Raw genomic sequence first — 17,169 nt, forward strand, 5'->3', positions numbered from 1 at the left:
AAGAAAGCTGTAAAGCCACGTAATAAAAGTGTCTCCATTTAGTTATCACTTGTTCCTCCACCATGAAGAGAGGGATTTTTATTTATAAACTGAATATTTGAGGGGGGGGTACCCAACTCCTGATTCTTTTAGAGCAGTGATGGCTAACCTGTTCCAAACCCAATGCCCAAAGCGTGTGCGTGCCCGAACCCCCAAAATGCAATGTGCATGCGCCTCTCCCCATGTGCATGTGCGGCAGAGACCCAAAGACCAGCCGGCCAGTGGGAGGTGTGCGCGCATGCACAGCAGAGCTGGGGCGACGGCTTGCATGCCATCAGAGAGGGCGCTCCGTGCCACCTTGATGCCACCATCACGGCATCAAAAACAAAAATGAACAGAGGGAAAAATGAAAGGAAGGTAACAGGCTCTTGATGAGATCAAAATCAAATAAAAGCATCTAGAAAATCCTTGCAACTCTAGCTGAGCTTCCTTCAAACACTGAAGCTTTGCTGGCTGAGGAACTCTGGGAGTTGAAGTCCACAAGCCTTAAAGTTGCCAAGGTTGGAGAGCCTTGTTCTAGATCCCCAATCATCAAGAAAGCATAGAGTCTAAGCTATTCTTTGTATTTTTATCCTGTTCCTATCTTTTAATGTTATTTGTGCAGTTAGCTGCCTTTTGGATTTGAGATAAACTGTGCCCGCAAACAAGCTGAGTGCAAAAGCTAATAGCAATAGCACTTAAGACTTATATACCGCTTCACAGTGCTTCACAGCCCTCTCTAAGCGGTTTACAATCTGAGTCCTCATTTTACCCATTTTACCCATCTTGGAAAGATGGAAGGCTGAGTCAATCTTGAGCTGGTCAGGATTGAACTCCTGGCAGTGGGCACAGTTAGCCTGCAATACTGCATTCTAACCACTGCGCCACCATGGCTCTGGTGGAATCTGCCACCCAATCACCAGATTTCTCACACTAGGATTGTTTTTAATCCTAGAAAGCTACTGCTTTATTCCCGTTAAATAGCGAACTGGAGCTACAAAACAAGGAAGAAACCAGATATATGGAAAATAGTCCAAGCTGGTAGGATGGGCATTATTCACTGGTACCTATTTCTGAATCCTAGTTTTCTCCATGCATCTCCACCTTGAGGACCATCAAAACTCAAGATTATTATGTGTAGAATGGCTTTGTCTGGTGTTATTTTGGGATGGTGGCAGAATACTTAATATCTTAAAGAAAAACCATATGGTAAGGAAATCTGGTGTTAGACATGGCGATAACTTTAGATGGAACTGCAAAAAAGAAAAAAACCAACCCATGTTGTATCTATATTAAAATAGCACTTGGCACTTATATACTGCTTCACAGTGCTTAACAGCCCTCTCTAAGTGGTTTACAGAGCCAACATATTGCTCCCCCAACAATCTGGGTCCTCATTTTACCCACCTTGGACGGATGGAAGGCTGAGTCAACCTTTATAGTCAACACTATAAAATGATAGTGTCTAGACCAGGGGTGTTCACAGGCAAGTTTAAGATTTGGGGACTTCAACTCCCAGAATTCCCCAGCCAGCTGGGAGTTGAAGTCCACAGATCTTAATATTTGCCAAGCTTGGACACTAAGCTAGATGCTAGATTTAACACTGTGCTAGCATTGAGCTCAGAGAAGATGGACATCTGGAAACATGGCTCTCACCGCTATTGTACAGAGGTGGTATTCAGCAGGTTCTGACTAGTTCTGGAGAACCAGTAGCGGAAATTTTGAGTAGTTCGGAGAACTGGTAAATACCACCTCTGACTGGCCCCGCCTCCATCTGTTCTCTGCCTTTCGAGTCTCAGCTGATCAGGAGGAAATGGGGATTTTGCAGTAACCTGCCCCTGGAGTAGGGTGGAAATGGAGATTTTACAGTATCCTTCTCCTGCCACACCCAAGCCACGCCCACCAAACCATGCCCACAGAACCGGTAGTAAAAAATTTCACTGCTATTGTAGCATGCTCTCCTTGATCTTCTGGGTCTTGGTTACAAAACCATGTGTGGTTTTGGATTTCAACACAACTTCTATGTAATTAACATGGGAGAAACAGAAAAGGGATAGCTAAGATGCCTATACTTACCCAGAACCCATTGTACTGCCAGAAATGCAATTATTTGCCAAGTGATCAGGAGTAACTGTTGGGGATACAGGAGGGAGCTCCTCCTCATTAACTCCGTCCACTTTCATCTTCTTGACGGGCACATTTCCGACAAAGGTGGAAACTCTCTTGACCCGGATGGCTGGGCGAGGGCTGGGCAAAGACACCAAGCCAGGGATACTAAGCACGCCAGAATTCATGGCGACAGGCTGAAGAAGACAAGTCTGCTGGAGTCCCAGGGAAGGTGTCACCAGAGCTGGGGTACTCAGTGCCAGCTGCCCACCACCAACAGCCTGAGATGTGGTGCCCATCACGTTCATCATGGGTACCATGCTAAGTACCGGGCCCCGGATCGTCCAAGTGGGCAAGGGGTTAGGAGTCAGGCCCAGAGGTGCCCGCAGAATGACTGTGCCAAGGTTGGGAGCAGCGGACATCGGTGTGGGGTTTGGTTTGGAAGCCTGCTCCCCGTCTTGAGTGGCCAATGGGCTTTCCTCGCCTTGAACTTTCATGCACACCTGGGCCAGCTTGTTCACCAGAATGATTCTGGAATTGGACTTTTGTGCCTCTGGTCCCAGCACTGTCGTTACTTCAGGGGTGGAGGGCACTTGGGCACAACTGAGGGTTAAGGTTGGAACTGGATCCGGAGCAGGGCTGGGATGGGCTGACTCAGTGCCGTTGAGGCTGGCAGAGGTAGGAGGTGCCAGTGGCAGTGGCATCGGGCTGAGGCAAGAAGGTGGGCTGGCCTTGCTCTCGGGGGCATCCATGTTCTTCAGCACAAAGTCCACAATGTCCGAGGGCAAGTCCTCTGGAGCTGGAGTGGGGCCAGCCAGCTCTCGCTCGACCCTCGGCTCGGGCTGCTTGCCCTTGGTGGAAGGGTGTCCCCCCGTTGCGTCCGCCTCACTGTCAGTGCCATCGTCTATGCCATCCAGCTGGTGGATATGGGGCAGAGGGAGGTCCAGCGGGTAAGGCGGCAGAGGTGGGTCTCGGGTTACCACCGTACGCGGGAAGCGGAAGTAGCGGCCGGCCTCTCCTTCCTCCTCACTCTCGCCGTCGCCCAGCCCATCTAACTGGGGCAGGCCCAGGCTGGGTGAAGGGGGACATGTCCGTGGCCCTCCCAACTCTTCTTCCTGGAAAGGCTCATCCAGAAGGCTGTCGTCAAATTCCAAGTCGGAGACATTGAGCTCAAAGGCCAGCTCTGGCGGCACAGGGGGGGACGAGGGAGGGGGTGAGGTAGCTACGGGCCGCTGCTCATCACACCCGGCTGAGGTAGAAGGATGCCTGAAGCCGTTCCCAGCTGTGGGGTAGTCTGGGAGAGGTGGCATTGCCCTGAGAGAGGTGCTGGGGGGGCTAGTCCTGCTAGCAGGGGCTTGGGGTGGGAGAGGGGACCGGCGGGGACGAGAGTTGCTGCTAGGTGACATGGGGCTGAGGCGTTGTGTGCGGCGCGGAGGAGGGAAGTCGGGGTCACCCACAGTCAAGATATGATGGGACATGGATGATGCGCTTCCTGCAAAACAGGGGAGGAAAAGAGGGGAAAAAAAGGAGGTGTTAAGAAGAGTGAAGGTGCATTGGCTGCTGGGATCTCCCCTGGTCAAGAATGTGCTGTGGACACAAACCCCCAACCTATCACCCCAGTTTTCAACTCTTCCCCCCACTTCAGTGGGGACATTTATAGTAGTATTTACGCCTGCTTGACACTGTTAAGAGTTAGATAAGGGTCAACAGCAAAGGGCTGGATTTAGTTCTCTTACAGCTATGTAGGGATTCTAGGCTGATCCCCCTTTTCGTTCCACCTCCAGGTTCTGCCATCCCGTCTCCTACATTTGGGATGGGTTGAGCCTAGCGTTGTGTTTCACATGCAACCAACCCTGGATTGTGGTCTAACGCGATTAATGAATCCAAGTCAATCGGAAAACTAAAAAGGAAAAAGAGCAGGGGTGAAATGCTCCCGGTTAGGACTGGATTGCCTGATCCGGTAGTGATGGCAACGGGTGGTTCGGAGAACCGGTAACAAAAATCCCTGCACCACCCCCCCACCATGCCCAGCTGAGCCGCACAATCATCAGAGGCTTTTTTTTAAACTTTTAAAAGCATTTCTTCTACAACCTCTTCCGACGAAAAAATGCTTTTAAAAGGAAAAAAAAAGCCTCTGATGATGGCGCAGCTCAGCTGGGATCGTCAGAGGCTTTTCAAAGCATTTTTTTCTGCAACCTCTTGGCTGAAGAGGTGGTTAAAAAAAATGCTTTGAAAAGTCTCTGACGATCCCAGCTGAATTGCCTGATTGGCAGAGAGGCATTTTTTAAAAAGCCTCTCTGATGATCTCAGCTGAGTTGCCTGATCGGCAGAGGCTTTTCAAAGCATTAGAAAAAATGCTTTGAAAAGTTTTTTTTAAAAAAAGTTGGCCACGCCCACCCAGTCACATTACCCCTCCCCACCAAGCCACGCCCACAGAACCAGTAGTAACAAATTTTACATTTCACCCCTGAAAAAGACCCCCACCACTTCTGTGCTACCTCTCTGTGAATTGTTTTTTCCCAGGAGTTGGTTCAAGAGCCAACCCTTGATTTTGTAATTGCGTGATCCACACCCTATGGATGTGGACTGCCAAGTACCCACCGGGAGAAGGCAACGGGCGGGACGACACCCCGCTTAGGGGCCGGCGGGTAGGGGAGTAGTTGGGCACTTTGATGCGAGCTCCGGTGAGAGGTTTAGGCTTGGAGACAGCAGGCTCTGGAGGTGGCAGAGGTCCTGGGTTCTGTGCTGGAGAGTGGCGCTCCAGTGGTGGCACAGGAGAAGGTGCCTCCTGAAGTGGCTTGTCTCTGAGGTTAGGGTCTGAAAACAGAAAACATGTCAGAAGTAGAAACCAGAAGCAGTAGAACCCAGGGACCTGAAATGGCTAAGGGGTGAGGGCCTTAACCAGACTTTTATTAGCGACGTGTTACTTGTAAATTCAGGATGATACAACCTCCAGGTTTATGATGCCACTCCAAATCTGGCTGATGGGAGTGTAGAGAGTAATGAAGGTATCTTTGGCAGAAATGTGCAAGAAGCTTAGCCAAAATGGGCTGAAGCCAAGTCCAGAACAACAAGAGAATGTTAAGGCACTGATGACGTTATCAAGTTTGGTAATGAAACTAGGTTAGATGAAGGAAGATTATTGTTATTATCTTATCATCTTATCTTATAATATGTTATTATCTTATTATTGAATTAAAGATGGTTTATAACTATACATGTGTCAATATATTTAATAGAATTATAAATACGCCAATATAAAGAGAAGTAGGTAAATTACTCTGTTACATTATTACTACTGTTACCAATATATATGTCAGAGCTCTTCAAACGTGGCAGCTTTAAGACTTGTGGACTTCAACTCCCAGAATTCTCCAGCCAGCATAGCATAGCTGGCTGGAGAATTCTGGGAGTTGAAGTCCACAAGTCTTAAAGCTGCCACGTTTGAAGAGCTCTGATATATGTCAATACTTTTTAATGCCTTTCCTTTGTTTTTCTTTTGGAAATGATATACCCTGACGATACACTGTATTCAAAATGTTTATGAATTAAAAAAAAATAATAAAAAGATTTAAAAAAAATAGTTTGGTAATGTAACCTCTGTCAGAAAACCACCAAACTCCGAGAGCACCACGGACTCCACAGTTCAACCCTCAGCTACCCTGTTTCTCTGAAAATAAGCCCTAGCCGGGGTTTATGTATGTGCCTAATGTTAAGTCCTACCCCCAAAATAAGCCCTACTTAAGAGTCTGCACAGCCAGCCTCCTGCCCCACCGTGAGCAAGCAGAAGAAGTGGGCCTCCTGTACATGGGGGGAGGGAGGAAGGGATGAGACACCCCCTGAAAATAAGCCCCAGTGCCTATTTTGGGACCCAAAAGAAAATAAAACTCAGTCTTATTTTTCAAGGAAACACGGTACCAGGGTGGATTTGATTTAAATCGAGTCGATTTAAATCACGATTTAAATCACTATAAAAAGGCTTGATTTAAATCAACTCGATTTAAATCATAATTTTTAAAGAGCAACTATCATCTCTGCTACTCCTTTGACCCGCTGTTGACTCACCGCTAGTCCCAGTGTTGCAGAATATACAGCCTTGTGCTACATAACTAAACTCCATTTCATGCTGAATAAACTAAATTATTTATGTATCTTAAATAGAAAACTATCTTACGATAGATTTTTACCCCTAAAGTTTTTTATTAAAATAAATTCAATAAAAATAAAAAAAATCTGATTTAAATCAAAAAAATCCAATTTAAATAAAAAAAATCCGATTTTTTTGATTTTTTTAAAAAAAATCATTGATTTTTATCCACCCTGCACGGTACTAATATTATCTTCTATCCGTACAAGAAGATATCTGGAAGGGAGTCAGGCAGACGCTTCCCTAATTCACTGGAGTATAAGGAGGAGGAGGAGGAGGAGGAGGAGAAGGGACAGTCCAATAAGACATCTTAGAAGTTCCCAGGGTTGAGAAATCTAGGAGGTAGAAGGACTGCAGAACTATCCAATGAGTTTGTTGAGCTGACTCCAATCCTCTGTCTCCCCTCATTAAGCGATGCAGAAAATCCTCTGTTGCATTGCTGCATTGAGATGGAAAAGTAAAATGCAAAAGAAGTCTCGGGGGGGGGGGGGGGAAGGCCCAGACCAGACTTACCTACAGGGGCAGCAGGGCTGTGCACAATAGTGTGGTTCTCTTCCTGCATTCCTGAGGCATCTGGCTCTTCTTGGCTCAGCTTTGGCCGATACTCCAGGACCCGGCATGTATATCCGCACCGCTTACGGGCATCCACTGTGCTCCAATATAATCTGGAACATCTGATGGGGATATGTTCAGAAGGAAGCAAAAGATCTCTGTACCTTCTCGGTCTAAGCGGCAGGAGGCCTAGGAGTCAGGCACCTTCCTGCTTAGAGAAGAGGTGGGCAACCTGCAAATCCCTAACAAGCCCATAAATACTATCGCTGAAATTTTGTAGCAAGGTTTCCTTGCCGTCAGGAGAGAAAGAAAATAATTCTTAAAAGATCCTGCAAAATGATTCAATGTGATAATCGAGCCTTAAGCTCGCTCTTAAGACAGTGATGGCGAACCTTTTAGAGACCGAGTGCCCAAACTGCAACCCAAAATCCACTTATTTATTGCAAAGTGCCAACACGGCAATTTAACCTGAATACTGAGGTTTTACTACCTAAAATAATGATAAACTCAGCAGAGTTCAGCTAATTGTTCTAAGTAAAATGTGATAAATGCACTTTTATGCCCCTTCATTTTTTTTCTGCTTTTGAAATATTGCATTTAGCGACAATAAAACAGACAAACTTTTGTAATATCATTTCTCTCTTCCCCTCCCTCTCTCCCTCTCGCTCTTCCCCTCCCCCTATCTCTCCCTCCCTCTCTCTCTTCCCCTCCCTCTCTCTTTCCCTCCCTCTCTCCCTCTCGCTCTTCCCCTCCTCCTATCTCTCCCTCCCTCTCTCTCTTTCCCTCCCTCCCTCTCTGCCCCCTGTGGGAGAAACATGATGGAGCTGGGCTGGGGCGATGGCGCGTGTGCCCACAGAGAGGGTTCTGAGTGCTACCTCTGTCATGTGTGCCATAGGTTCGCCACCACTGTTCTAAGACAAGCTTAAAGTGCTTAAAAAAAATAAGGATCTCCAACATGCCACAAAATTGGAAGGGGCAGAATTAAAAAAATAAAATAAAATCTTGGTCTGTTTCCATTAGGAAAAAAAAAATATCCCATCAAATGCTACCAGAGGTATGCCTTTCCATGTCTAAAAGGACATTCACCCTTTTCCAACCTGGTACCCTCTGGAGGTGTATAGCAATAGCAATGGCACTTAGACTTATATACCGCTTTACAATGCTTCAAAGCCCTCTCTAAGTGGTTTACAGAGTCAGCCTATGGCTCCCAACAATCTGGATCCTCATTTTACCCATCTCGGAAGGACGGAAGACTGAGTCAACCTTGAGCCTGGTGAGATTCAAACTGCCAAATTGCAGGCAGCCGGTAGTCAGCAGAAGCAGCCTGCAGTACTGCATTCTAACCACTGCGCCACCGTGGCTCTCTATGGTTCCACCTCACAGCATTCTAGCTAATGTGGCCATTCAGGGAGCTTTTTAGAGGCTGGGTGAAGAAGCCTCTTTAGCTAACACATTTGCTATACAGGTAGTCCTCGAGTTATGACCATAATGGAGCATACCCATTGCAGTCATAAAAGGTGACTGACCTGATTTTAGGACCTTTTGTTGCGGCAGTCATTAAGCAAGCCAAGTAAATGCTAGGGTTTTTTTTGGCAAAAGTGTCATAAAACACAGACACGTGACCACAGCATATGCATGCGCATACAACCCCGATGTCAAAACTCTGGCTCTCTTAGGATCCCACTAAAGAATGGAACGTGTCACTGCAAACAGCAACTCGGAAGTAGATACTCACTGGTAGCCGACAGGTAAAAGCTGTCCCTCGCATTCAGACAAGTCCGTCAGCATCCCCAAGCTATCGATCTTCATGGAGCCTGACAGCAGAGATAAGATTTGAGAAGCCGTCAAGGCTCGCCGAGCAGGAGAAGAATCCAACACGCTTCACCAATTGGGCAAAAAGTCCCTGTGAAATTCTTGCTGTGGGAGTTTCTGGTTTTCCATGGGGCTCGCCCCCAAGGAAGTCCCGGAGGGTGGTGGCCCATGGAAATAAACGGGGTGGGTGGACAGGATGAGAAGGATGAGCGAGAGCTTTCTACCTCAGACTAGTCATGATGGTAAATGCTGCAGGGCAAATACAGAGAGAGAAAGCAGCTGCCTGGTGGAGAGCCAGGCCGCTCGTTCATCGAGCTACGTATTGTCTATTCTGACTGGCAGACGCTCTCCAAGGTGTCAGGCAGGGGACTTTCCCAGCCCTACCTGGAGATTTGATGGGACTGAACTTGGGACTTTCTGCATGCAAATCAGCTGCTCTACCACTGAGCTACAGCCCTTCCTGCAAAAAGAACATAGGAAGCAGTCTTCAACAGAGTCGGAGCCCTCTGTCACGCTACTCAACACTGCCTGCACTTGTTGGGAGAGACTCTCGGAAGGGGTGGGGGGGGGGGGAAGGCCAGCCAGCATCCCAGCTTTATCCAAAGATGCCAAGACGGATGTTGAGTTAGCCTCTCCCCATATGCAATGGAGACCCCAATCCCTCCCCCGCCTCGCCTTCCCACAAAATGAATTTTGTTCATTTTGCAACATGAATTTAATGCCCCCCACCCACAAAATTAAACAAAAGCCACCTGAAAAATAATTCTGGATAGCGGAGAACTGAAAGCAGGGGTGAAGGGGTATAATCCCAGGCAGGTATTTAAAGGGATCTATCCGTTTACTTACAATATTTGGGAACTGTTCTATTTGTGAGACTATTGTGGTCTAAAAAGAGACTTCAGGAATAGATGACACACAAATTTAAAAATCGTTAAAATATTAAAGGGCCAAGCCACATACAATAAAATCAAGAGGGACTCAAGCATGCCCCTTGCCATAAATAGAGTAGTTTGAAAAGCCCAAATGAAAATATTTTATCCTGAAACAATATGGTGCATCTTTCAGAATGCCATTCCATAATTGAGGAACTTCTCCAGAGAAGAACTTCTTTTCTGTTCTCCTCTAGATATTACTAGTAATAAGGTAAAGGTAAAGGTTCCCCTAGCACATATGTGCTAGTCGTTCCTGACTCTAGAGGGCGGTGCTCATCTCCGTTTCAAAGTCGAAGAGCCAGCACTGTCCGAAGACGTCTCCGTGGTCATGTGGCCGGCATGACTAAACGCCAAAGGCACATGGAATGCTGTTATCTTCCCACCAAAGGTGGTCCCTATTTTTCTACTTGCATTTTTTACGTGCTTTCAAACAGCTAGGTTGGCAAAAGCTGGGACAAGTGACGGGAGCTCACCCCGTTATGCGGCACTAGGGAGTAATACCACTTATCAATTTACATACTGCTTCACAGTGTTTTACAACACGCTCTAAGTGGTTTACAGGGTCAGCCTACTGCCCCCAACAATCTGGGTCCACATTTTACCAACCTCGGAAGACTGGAAGGCTGAGTCAACCTTGAGCCAGTCAAGATGGAACTCCTGGCAGTGAGCAGAGTAGGCCTGAAATACTGCATTCTAACCACTGTGCCCACCAGGGCTCACTTAAAGACACCAGCCTGGCTCTCAGTGCAGCCCTTGGAGAAAACGTTTCCTTTCATATTCTCATCCACCTGTTCCTATACATATAAAGCCATGGAAGCCACCAAGACCAGGTTTAATTCTAATTCCAGCGATGTCAACTAGTGTCCATAAATTGCTCCCATTCATTTCCATGTGGAAAAAAAAAAGGACTACTAGGGAGTGGAACCTGTTTTTTTCGGAAACAATTGCACCTCCTCCAGCATGCAATGTTCTCAGGTATGGCCCCGTTTTGCTTCTACGCAATCTGAGGATGAGCACTGCCAGAACAGGAGGCATGAACACGAGGGCTGCAGAGACATTTTCAGATCAGGCCTTCTTTACCTCTGAGCCTTTAAATTCATTCCCACATCTATCACGAGAACCTCCACCTTATGGGAGAAGTAAAAGCTCATCTAACTCTGGATCCCAATGCTTCCTTAGCCCACCCGCTGCTCATTCGTCTCCCCTCAAGTACCTATCATCATGTGGATGGTATCCGGCTCCAAGCCCACCATAAATTTCCTCTTGAAGCTGATTCCCTCAAAGTCGACATAGACCCGCCGTAGGACATCAAACCCATCTTCAGCGACGATCTCCTAGAAGAAAGGCAGAATGACAGCTTCACACACCGCTTACTCATAATTGTGTCACCGGTATACATACATACATACACACACACACACACACAAATGCCACACTCTTTGCAGATTGCACACCTTCTAGAAAACCCAGCTCACTCCTCCAGCTTTCAAAGGCCAGACAGAAGCGATGAAACTCTCCCAGCCGTGACCTTTTAAACCCAGCATTAATGGAAATTCCTGCATTGTCCACTCCTCCCCCTGGCAATTCTCCTGCCCCTCCCCCACTCCCCCTTTTACCGTTCCATCCAGGAGGTCAACGTGCTTCTGGCAGAAAACTTTTTTGTCCTCCTGGAAAGTACAATGGCAGAGGCGAGCACACATGAAGTGGTAATTACTGAGACAGGCAGAGAGGCAGCAGCCAACTGTGGCCCCAGTGCGTTGACAGTGTTCACAGCGCTGGAGCAGGAAAAGAGAAGGCGAGAGAGAGAGAGAGAGAGAGAGAGAGAGAGAGAGAGAGAGAGAGAGAGAGAGGTCAAGGACAAGGTAGCCAGGTCAGTACAGCAGGCCAAAACTACGTAAAAGGCCCAGCAGTTTGCTCTCATCTAATTATTTTTTTGTAGTGTGTGCAAACAAGGGAGACATCTAATCACAAACGTCTTGTGCTTGCCACGCTCTTCTTTCCCCACAATCTCTCCCACATCGTTAAGCAAGCCCAGTCAGCTACAAAAGTAGGTATGGCATTGGCACTCTCGTAGTCCAGCATTCCCCAACTTTTCTGGGTTGGTGGCCTAACGCGGGGAAGGGATAGAGGAAAAGAGGGAATGGTTTTGTGTGAGGGGCAAATGCGCGCACACAGCTTCATTTGTGTGAGCGGCAGGCGTGCATGGGTACTGCGAGTACAAGTGGGGCTGAGTGCTGGCACCCGCTGCGAGCACCCGTGCCAGCTCACAAGCGTGCAACCGCCTGCTGCAAACACGCTCCGGTTGCAAATAGCCCACGGCCCGGTAGTAGGCTGCGGTCCACAGGTTGGGGGAACCTTGTTGTAGTATACTCCAGGGGTCCCCAACTCCCAGTTTGCAGCATGCCAGAAATCGGGCCACGCAAACAAGTGAAGCCCCATCCGCAGATGCAGGCAACACATGAAATCACGGCCCCTCTGGTCCGTAGGAAAACATTTCTCTCCACGGAACTGGAGGTTGGGGGGAAGCACTGGTCTACTCAACTTCTTAAGATTAATAGTGCCAGGTCGAGACTCTGAAAATAGAAGGATTCAAAATGGTCTCCCACCCAGAGGGTGCAAGTTTTGCTTTTGTTCAGACTGAAATGCTGCCTTTTGGATACAACTACACCAGGGGTGGAATGTAATTTTTTTTACTACCGGTTCTGTGGGCGTGGCTTGGTGGGGAGGGATAATGTGACTGGGTGGGTGTGGCTAACTTTAAAAAAAAAAACTTTTCAAAGCATTTTTTCTAATGCTTTGAAAAGCCTCTCTGCAGATCAGGCAACTCAGCTGGGATCGTCAGAGAGGCTTTTTAAAAAATGCTTTGAAAAGCCACTCTGACGATCCCAGCTCAGCTGGGCGATCATCAGAGGCTTTTTTTTTTTTAACTTTTAAAAGCATTTTTTCGTCGGAAGAGGTTGTAGAAAAAATGCTTTTAAAAGTTAAAAAAAAAAGCCTCTGATGATTGTGCGGCTCAGCTGAGCATGCTGGAGGGTGGGGGGCGCAGGGATTTTTGCTACCTGTTCTCCGAACCACCCACCGCCATCACTACCGGATCAGGTGATCCGGTCCAAACCGGGAGCATTTCATCCCAGAACTACACCTTTGTTCTGATCCACTTTTGAGTCTTTGGGGCTCAGGCAGAATTTACACCAGCATTCCTGTTGGAACCCAGAGCAGATCTTCCAGCGGCTGGGATACTACTCTGTTACCCGACTTGGAAAATCTAGTCTGAACAACAGATCTAACATAACAATGCTGGTTTTGAGGCCGCCACTCCCATCTCTGGCGCAAGAATCCACATTATAACACTGACATCCTGTACAAAATGTACCAGGATGCACTGATAAAGTGATCTGTAATAAAGCCAAAAAGGATTTCAAGGTGTGCTTCCTCTGGAGAGGGCCCATTCTTGCTCCCCTTTCAAATAAGAGGGGAGAGCAGAGAGGGGAGAGCAGGAATGACCCAAACTCACCATCTGCCGGCCACGAGCCACAGCGGCATGTACGTTCTTCAAGGAGCCATCGTTCTCCTCAAAGACCTCCGCTGACCAGATGGCACAGTTGACATGAGTCCATTCGTTTTGGCCAATGTACAGCAGCCTCCCTGCATCCTAGAGAGAAAGGATTTGGAGGAGAAGGGATGCGTGTTTGGTTTTGATTTGATATGGTTTGTGAATCCCATCAGTCAACTGCCTAGCACAGGGGTCAGCAACCTGCGGCTCCGGAGCCACATGCGGCTCTTTGGGCCCTCTGCTGTGGCGCCCCTTCGGATGATCCCACCACTGGCTGTCCCTGCCCCTCGCCCTCCCCTCCCAGTCATTCCTCGCCTGGCCTGAGAACGTAAGGGCGACGATGGGGGATGGAGAAGCAGCCATGGCAGAGACAGAGAGATACAGAGAGAGGGGGGAGAGAGGGGGAAGGGAGGGAGAGGGAGATATGTCAAAAGGGTTTTGTGGTTCCCAGTGGTTTTTAACAACTGGTTCTCTGTCCTAATGACCGGCTGGGTAGGCGTGGCTAGGGGGGGTTCATGTGACTGGTGGAAGTGAGTGACATCGAGTTGGCCACACCCACCCAGGTTTTGTGGCTCCCGGTGTTTTCTTTTCTGTGGGAAATGGGTCCAAATGGCTCTTTGAGTGCTTAAGGTTGCAGACCCCTGGCCTAGCATTACTGTTAGCCCTCAATTTACAACATCCGTTCAAAGTTACAACCACACCGAGAAAAATGACTTATGACCATTTTTCATACTTAAGGACCATTGCAGCCTACCTATGGTCACATGATCAAAATTCATATTTATGGTGGTTGCAGTATCCTGGGGTCATGCAATCCCTTTTTTCGGACAAGCAAAGTCAACTGGGAAACCAGATTCACTTAACAACCGTGTTGCTAACTTAACAACTACAGTGATTCATTTAGCAACCGTGGCAAGAAAGGTTGCAGAATGGGGCAAAAATTCACTTTAAAACTGTCGTGCTTAGAAACAAATGTTAGGCTCCACTGTGATGGTTAGTCAAGGTCTACCTGTATGTGTAAACCTGGACATTATGGCTTGTTCAACAGACCATGCGGTAGCAGCAAACCAAATGGTACCCAATCACCTTTTTTAAAAAAAATTCCAAATACTATTTATGGAGTTCAAGGGACAGCCAAGGGATACTAACATGCAGTGGCTCCTTCCAACAATGACTACCCTGTTTCCTCGAAAATAAGACATCCCCTGATAATAAGCCCAATCGGGCTTTTGAGCGCATGCGCTAAAATAAGCCTCCCCTGAAAATAAGCCCTGCCCGAAAATATTTAAACGCAGAGGAAATCAGGTAAGATGGCAAAAGGAGCCCCATCTTGCTCCATGGGGCCCAAAATAATAAGACCTCCCCGAAAATAAGGCCAAGCGCTTATTTCGGGGTTCAAACAAAATATAAGACAGGGTCTTATTTTCGGGGAAACACGGTATCTTCAGGTTCAGAGCTGTCATGCTATGGAATATTATCAGTGGTGGGAGCAGTGATTTGAGACAGTACAGTATATCTACACTAGATTCTCAACCTGTGGTCTGTGGACCCCTGGGGGGGGGGGGGGCACAATGTCATCACAGGAGGGGGGGTGCATGAAGATCTGAAGAAATGTTCTGTTTTAAATCTTGAGTTAAGTCTTGGGGATACGTGGCCAGAAAAGGTGAAGAATAGATGAGAATCACTGTGTCAAGCCTGAATTTGATTGGGGTGTGGGATTGTCTGTTTCCTTGGACATCCTAGCGTGAATTCAGCTTGACACAGCTTGGAGCTGGAGGGGGATGGAGCCTTCAGTCAAAACATCATTCCTAGCTGATGAGTCAACCACATTCCTCCGTCTGGCTGACCGGAGAAGGAGGAGAGATGTCGCTGAGCAACCAGCTCCCATCTTGGTTGGACAATGTGACCAATGTTTTGGAAACTGGAAAAACTAAAAACTTATATTGAAGTGAAAAGCCCAGGAACATTAGTACTGGCTTTTCACCAGTAGCGCCAATATGATGTATCTAAATAAATTTGATCTTTGAGGAATAGTTATGCCTTGGGAGTTTGATTTATGAGGGATGCATTATTTGGAGCCTGACACGCTGTCCCAAAGGTGCTTTTTTCCAAGAGGCAACTGGACTTTCTGGTTTTGAAGATGTTTTGCTTCTCATCCAAGAAGCTTCTTGGATGAGAAGCGAAATGTCTTCAAAGAAAAACAAAGAAAGTCCAGTTGCCTCTTGAAGAAAAGCACCTATGGGGCAACCATGACTTGAAGGATTGAGAATCTCCATAGACATTATGAATCACTGCTCTACAGTTCAGGTCTTCCTTGTAGGATTTCTTGAGGTTGGCCATTCAAAGAGCCAAGGACTTCGGGATGAACTCTTACCTTGGAAGGAGCATCTCCAAACTGAAGACAGAGAGCACACTGTCTTTTATCCTCAGGGTCCGTCAACGGCTGCTGCGGAGAGACATGTTCTGCATCTTTCCCAACTGCATGGAGAGAAAGGAAAAACATGGGCTTTTGATCTCCATTATTTCCTCAGAGCACAGGAGATCCTCAAAAGGAGACAGGATCTTCATTCCACAGAAGAAACTCCAGAGTATCTTCAAGCAGAATCAGAAAGACCTTCTAACAGGCTAGACGGATAGCTCTTCTACTCTTCCGATTGCGTGGTGCTGGGTGGAAAGATGGGAGTTTGTAATCCAGCGTTTATCTGCTGGTTGGCCTGATGACCAAATGGGACAGTTCCATGCTGGAGGTGATTGGCTGCTCGATTGATTGATTGAGAACAATCGATGGACTGAAAACAATCAACCCATAGAACAGAAGTTGCCTTCGGAAGTTGTGGGAGCTTCATCACTGGAGGCTTTCAAGAAGAGACTGGACTGCCATTTGTACGGTATTTGTGGCGTACGGTCTCCTGCTTGGGCAGGGGGTTGGACTAGATGACCTACAAGGTCCTTTCCAACTCTTAATATGTAAATCTGATGGCAGACTCCACCTCCCCACCCTACCCCCCCTTGTGCAATGCTTTCCACCCGACCGTCTTTTTTATCATCATCTTGGTGTACTCTTTTTGTCCTTTTTCATTATTTATTTCATGGTTCTATTCTTTTACTCCTGTTTACACCCCTTTCGTTTTCTTCTTTTTAATTATTTTGACTCGTCTAAAGTAGCCCCATGGATAGAGACAGGCAGCAAATCAATTTAACAAATAAGCAATAAATATTTGGAGAGGGCTGGATGACAGAAAGCTGCTATAGACAGCATTGGAACAGAAATCTGGCTCAAAAGAAGGAAGTGTCTATGTATTGGGGAGATATGGGGTGAGAAGAAAGCAGTGGTGGAATTCATTTTTTTTTTTACTACCGGTTCTGTGGGCATGGCTTGGTGGGCGTGGTGTGGCTTGGTGGGCATGGCAGGTGAAAGATACTGCAAAATCCCCATTCCCTCCCCACTCCTGGGGGGAAGGATATTGCAAAATCTTCATTCCCATCCCACTCTGGGACCAGCCAGAGGTGGTATTTGCCGGTTCTCCATGCTACTCAAAATTTCCGCTTCCGGTTCTCCAGAACCTGTCAGAACCTGCTGGATTTCACCCCTGTAAGAAAGCCCCCTTTAGCAACTGTTGGCCTGACCGTGTCTGGAAGCAAAGGGGAAAGGCCTGAGCCTTGAGGCCTTTCCATCCAAGCCTTACCTATGTTTTCAGGGCCAGCAGGAGTCAGATGGCTGTTGGCAACTAAGGTGACCTCTTGTGGCTGCCTCCACTGAGCATAGATGTGGTCAGAGGAAGGAGGCAGGACTGCATTGGGAAGCATGCCACTATCAGAAGAAGGGAGGGAGAAAACAGGAAGCCATCAGAAGCTGCAGAGGCTATCCAACAAGATTTCTTCAAACAGGTAAGGGCTGCACTAGGCCACCCAACCGTTGTCCTTCGTATCCCTCACTGTGGATCAAGCTTGTTGGAATTGAGGAGAGTTACAGGTGAGCAAGAGGGGAAAAGGTTTCAGGAATCTCGCTCAAGGGGAGTTGCTAACTGTAGTCTGAAAAATGTAAGATT

The 17,169-nt window shown here is 47.4% G+C and overlaps 1 protein-coding gene across 6 annotated transcripts in view; it reads right to left on the bottom strand.

Annotated features, from left to right (window-relative positions):
- The window catches only part of KMT2B (lysine methyltransferase 2B), a 71,726-nt gene that overhangs the window by 9,483 nt on the left and 45,074 nt on the right, over positions 1-17,169 (bottom strand). For all 6 annotated transcript variants that reach the window (XM_060693995.2, XM_087876580.1, XM_087876581.1 and 3 more), the window contains 9 exons: positions 16,807-16,931; positions 15,495-15,598; positions 13,082-13,219; positions 11,184-11,342; positions 10,781-10,901; positions 8,559-8,637; positions 6,785-6,945; positions 4,726-4,941; positions 2,095-3,616 (listed from right to left, as the gene is read on the bottom strand). In XM_060693995.2, the coding sequence (XP_060549978.2) occupies positions 2,095-3,616; positions 4,726-4,941; positions 6,785-6,945; positions 8,559-8,637; positions 10,781-10,901; positions 11,184-11,342; positions 13,082-13,219; positions 15,495-15,598; positions 16,807-16,931 (2,625 nt within the window). The remainder of the gene's footprint in view (positions 1-2,094; positions 3,617-4,725; positions 4,942-6,784; positions 6,946-8,558; positions 8,638-10,780; positions 10,902-11,183; positions 11,343-13,081; positions 13,220-15,494; positions 15,599-16,806; positions 16,932-17,169) is intronic.

Source organism: Pantherophis guttatus, chromosome 10 (assembly GCF_059756535.1).
Source record: "Pantherophis guttatus breed Tessera chromosome 10, ASM5975653v1, whole genome shotgun sequence".
Classification (NCBI taxonomy): domain Eukaryota; kingdom Metazoa; phylum Chordata; class Lepidosauria; order Squamata; family Colubridae; genus Pantherophis; species Pantherophis guttatus.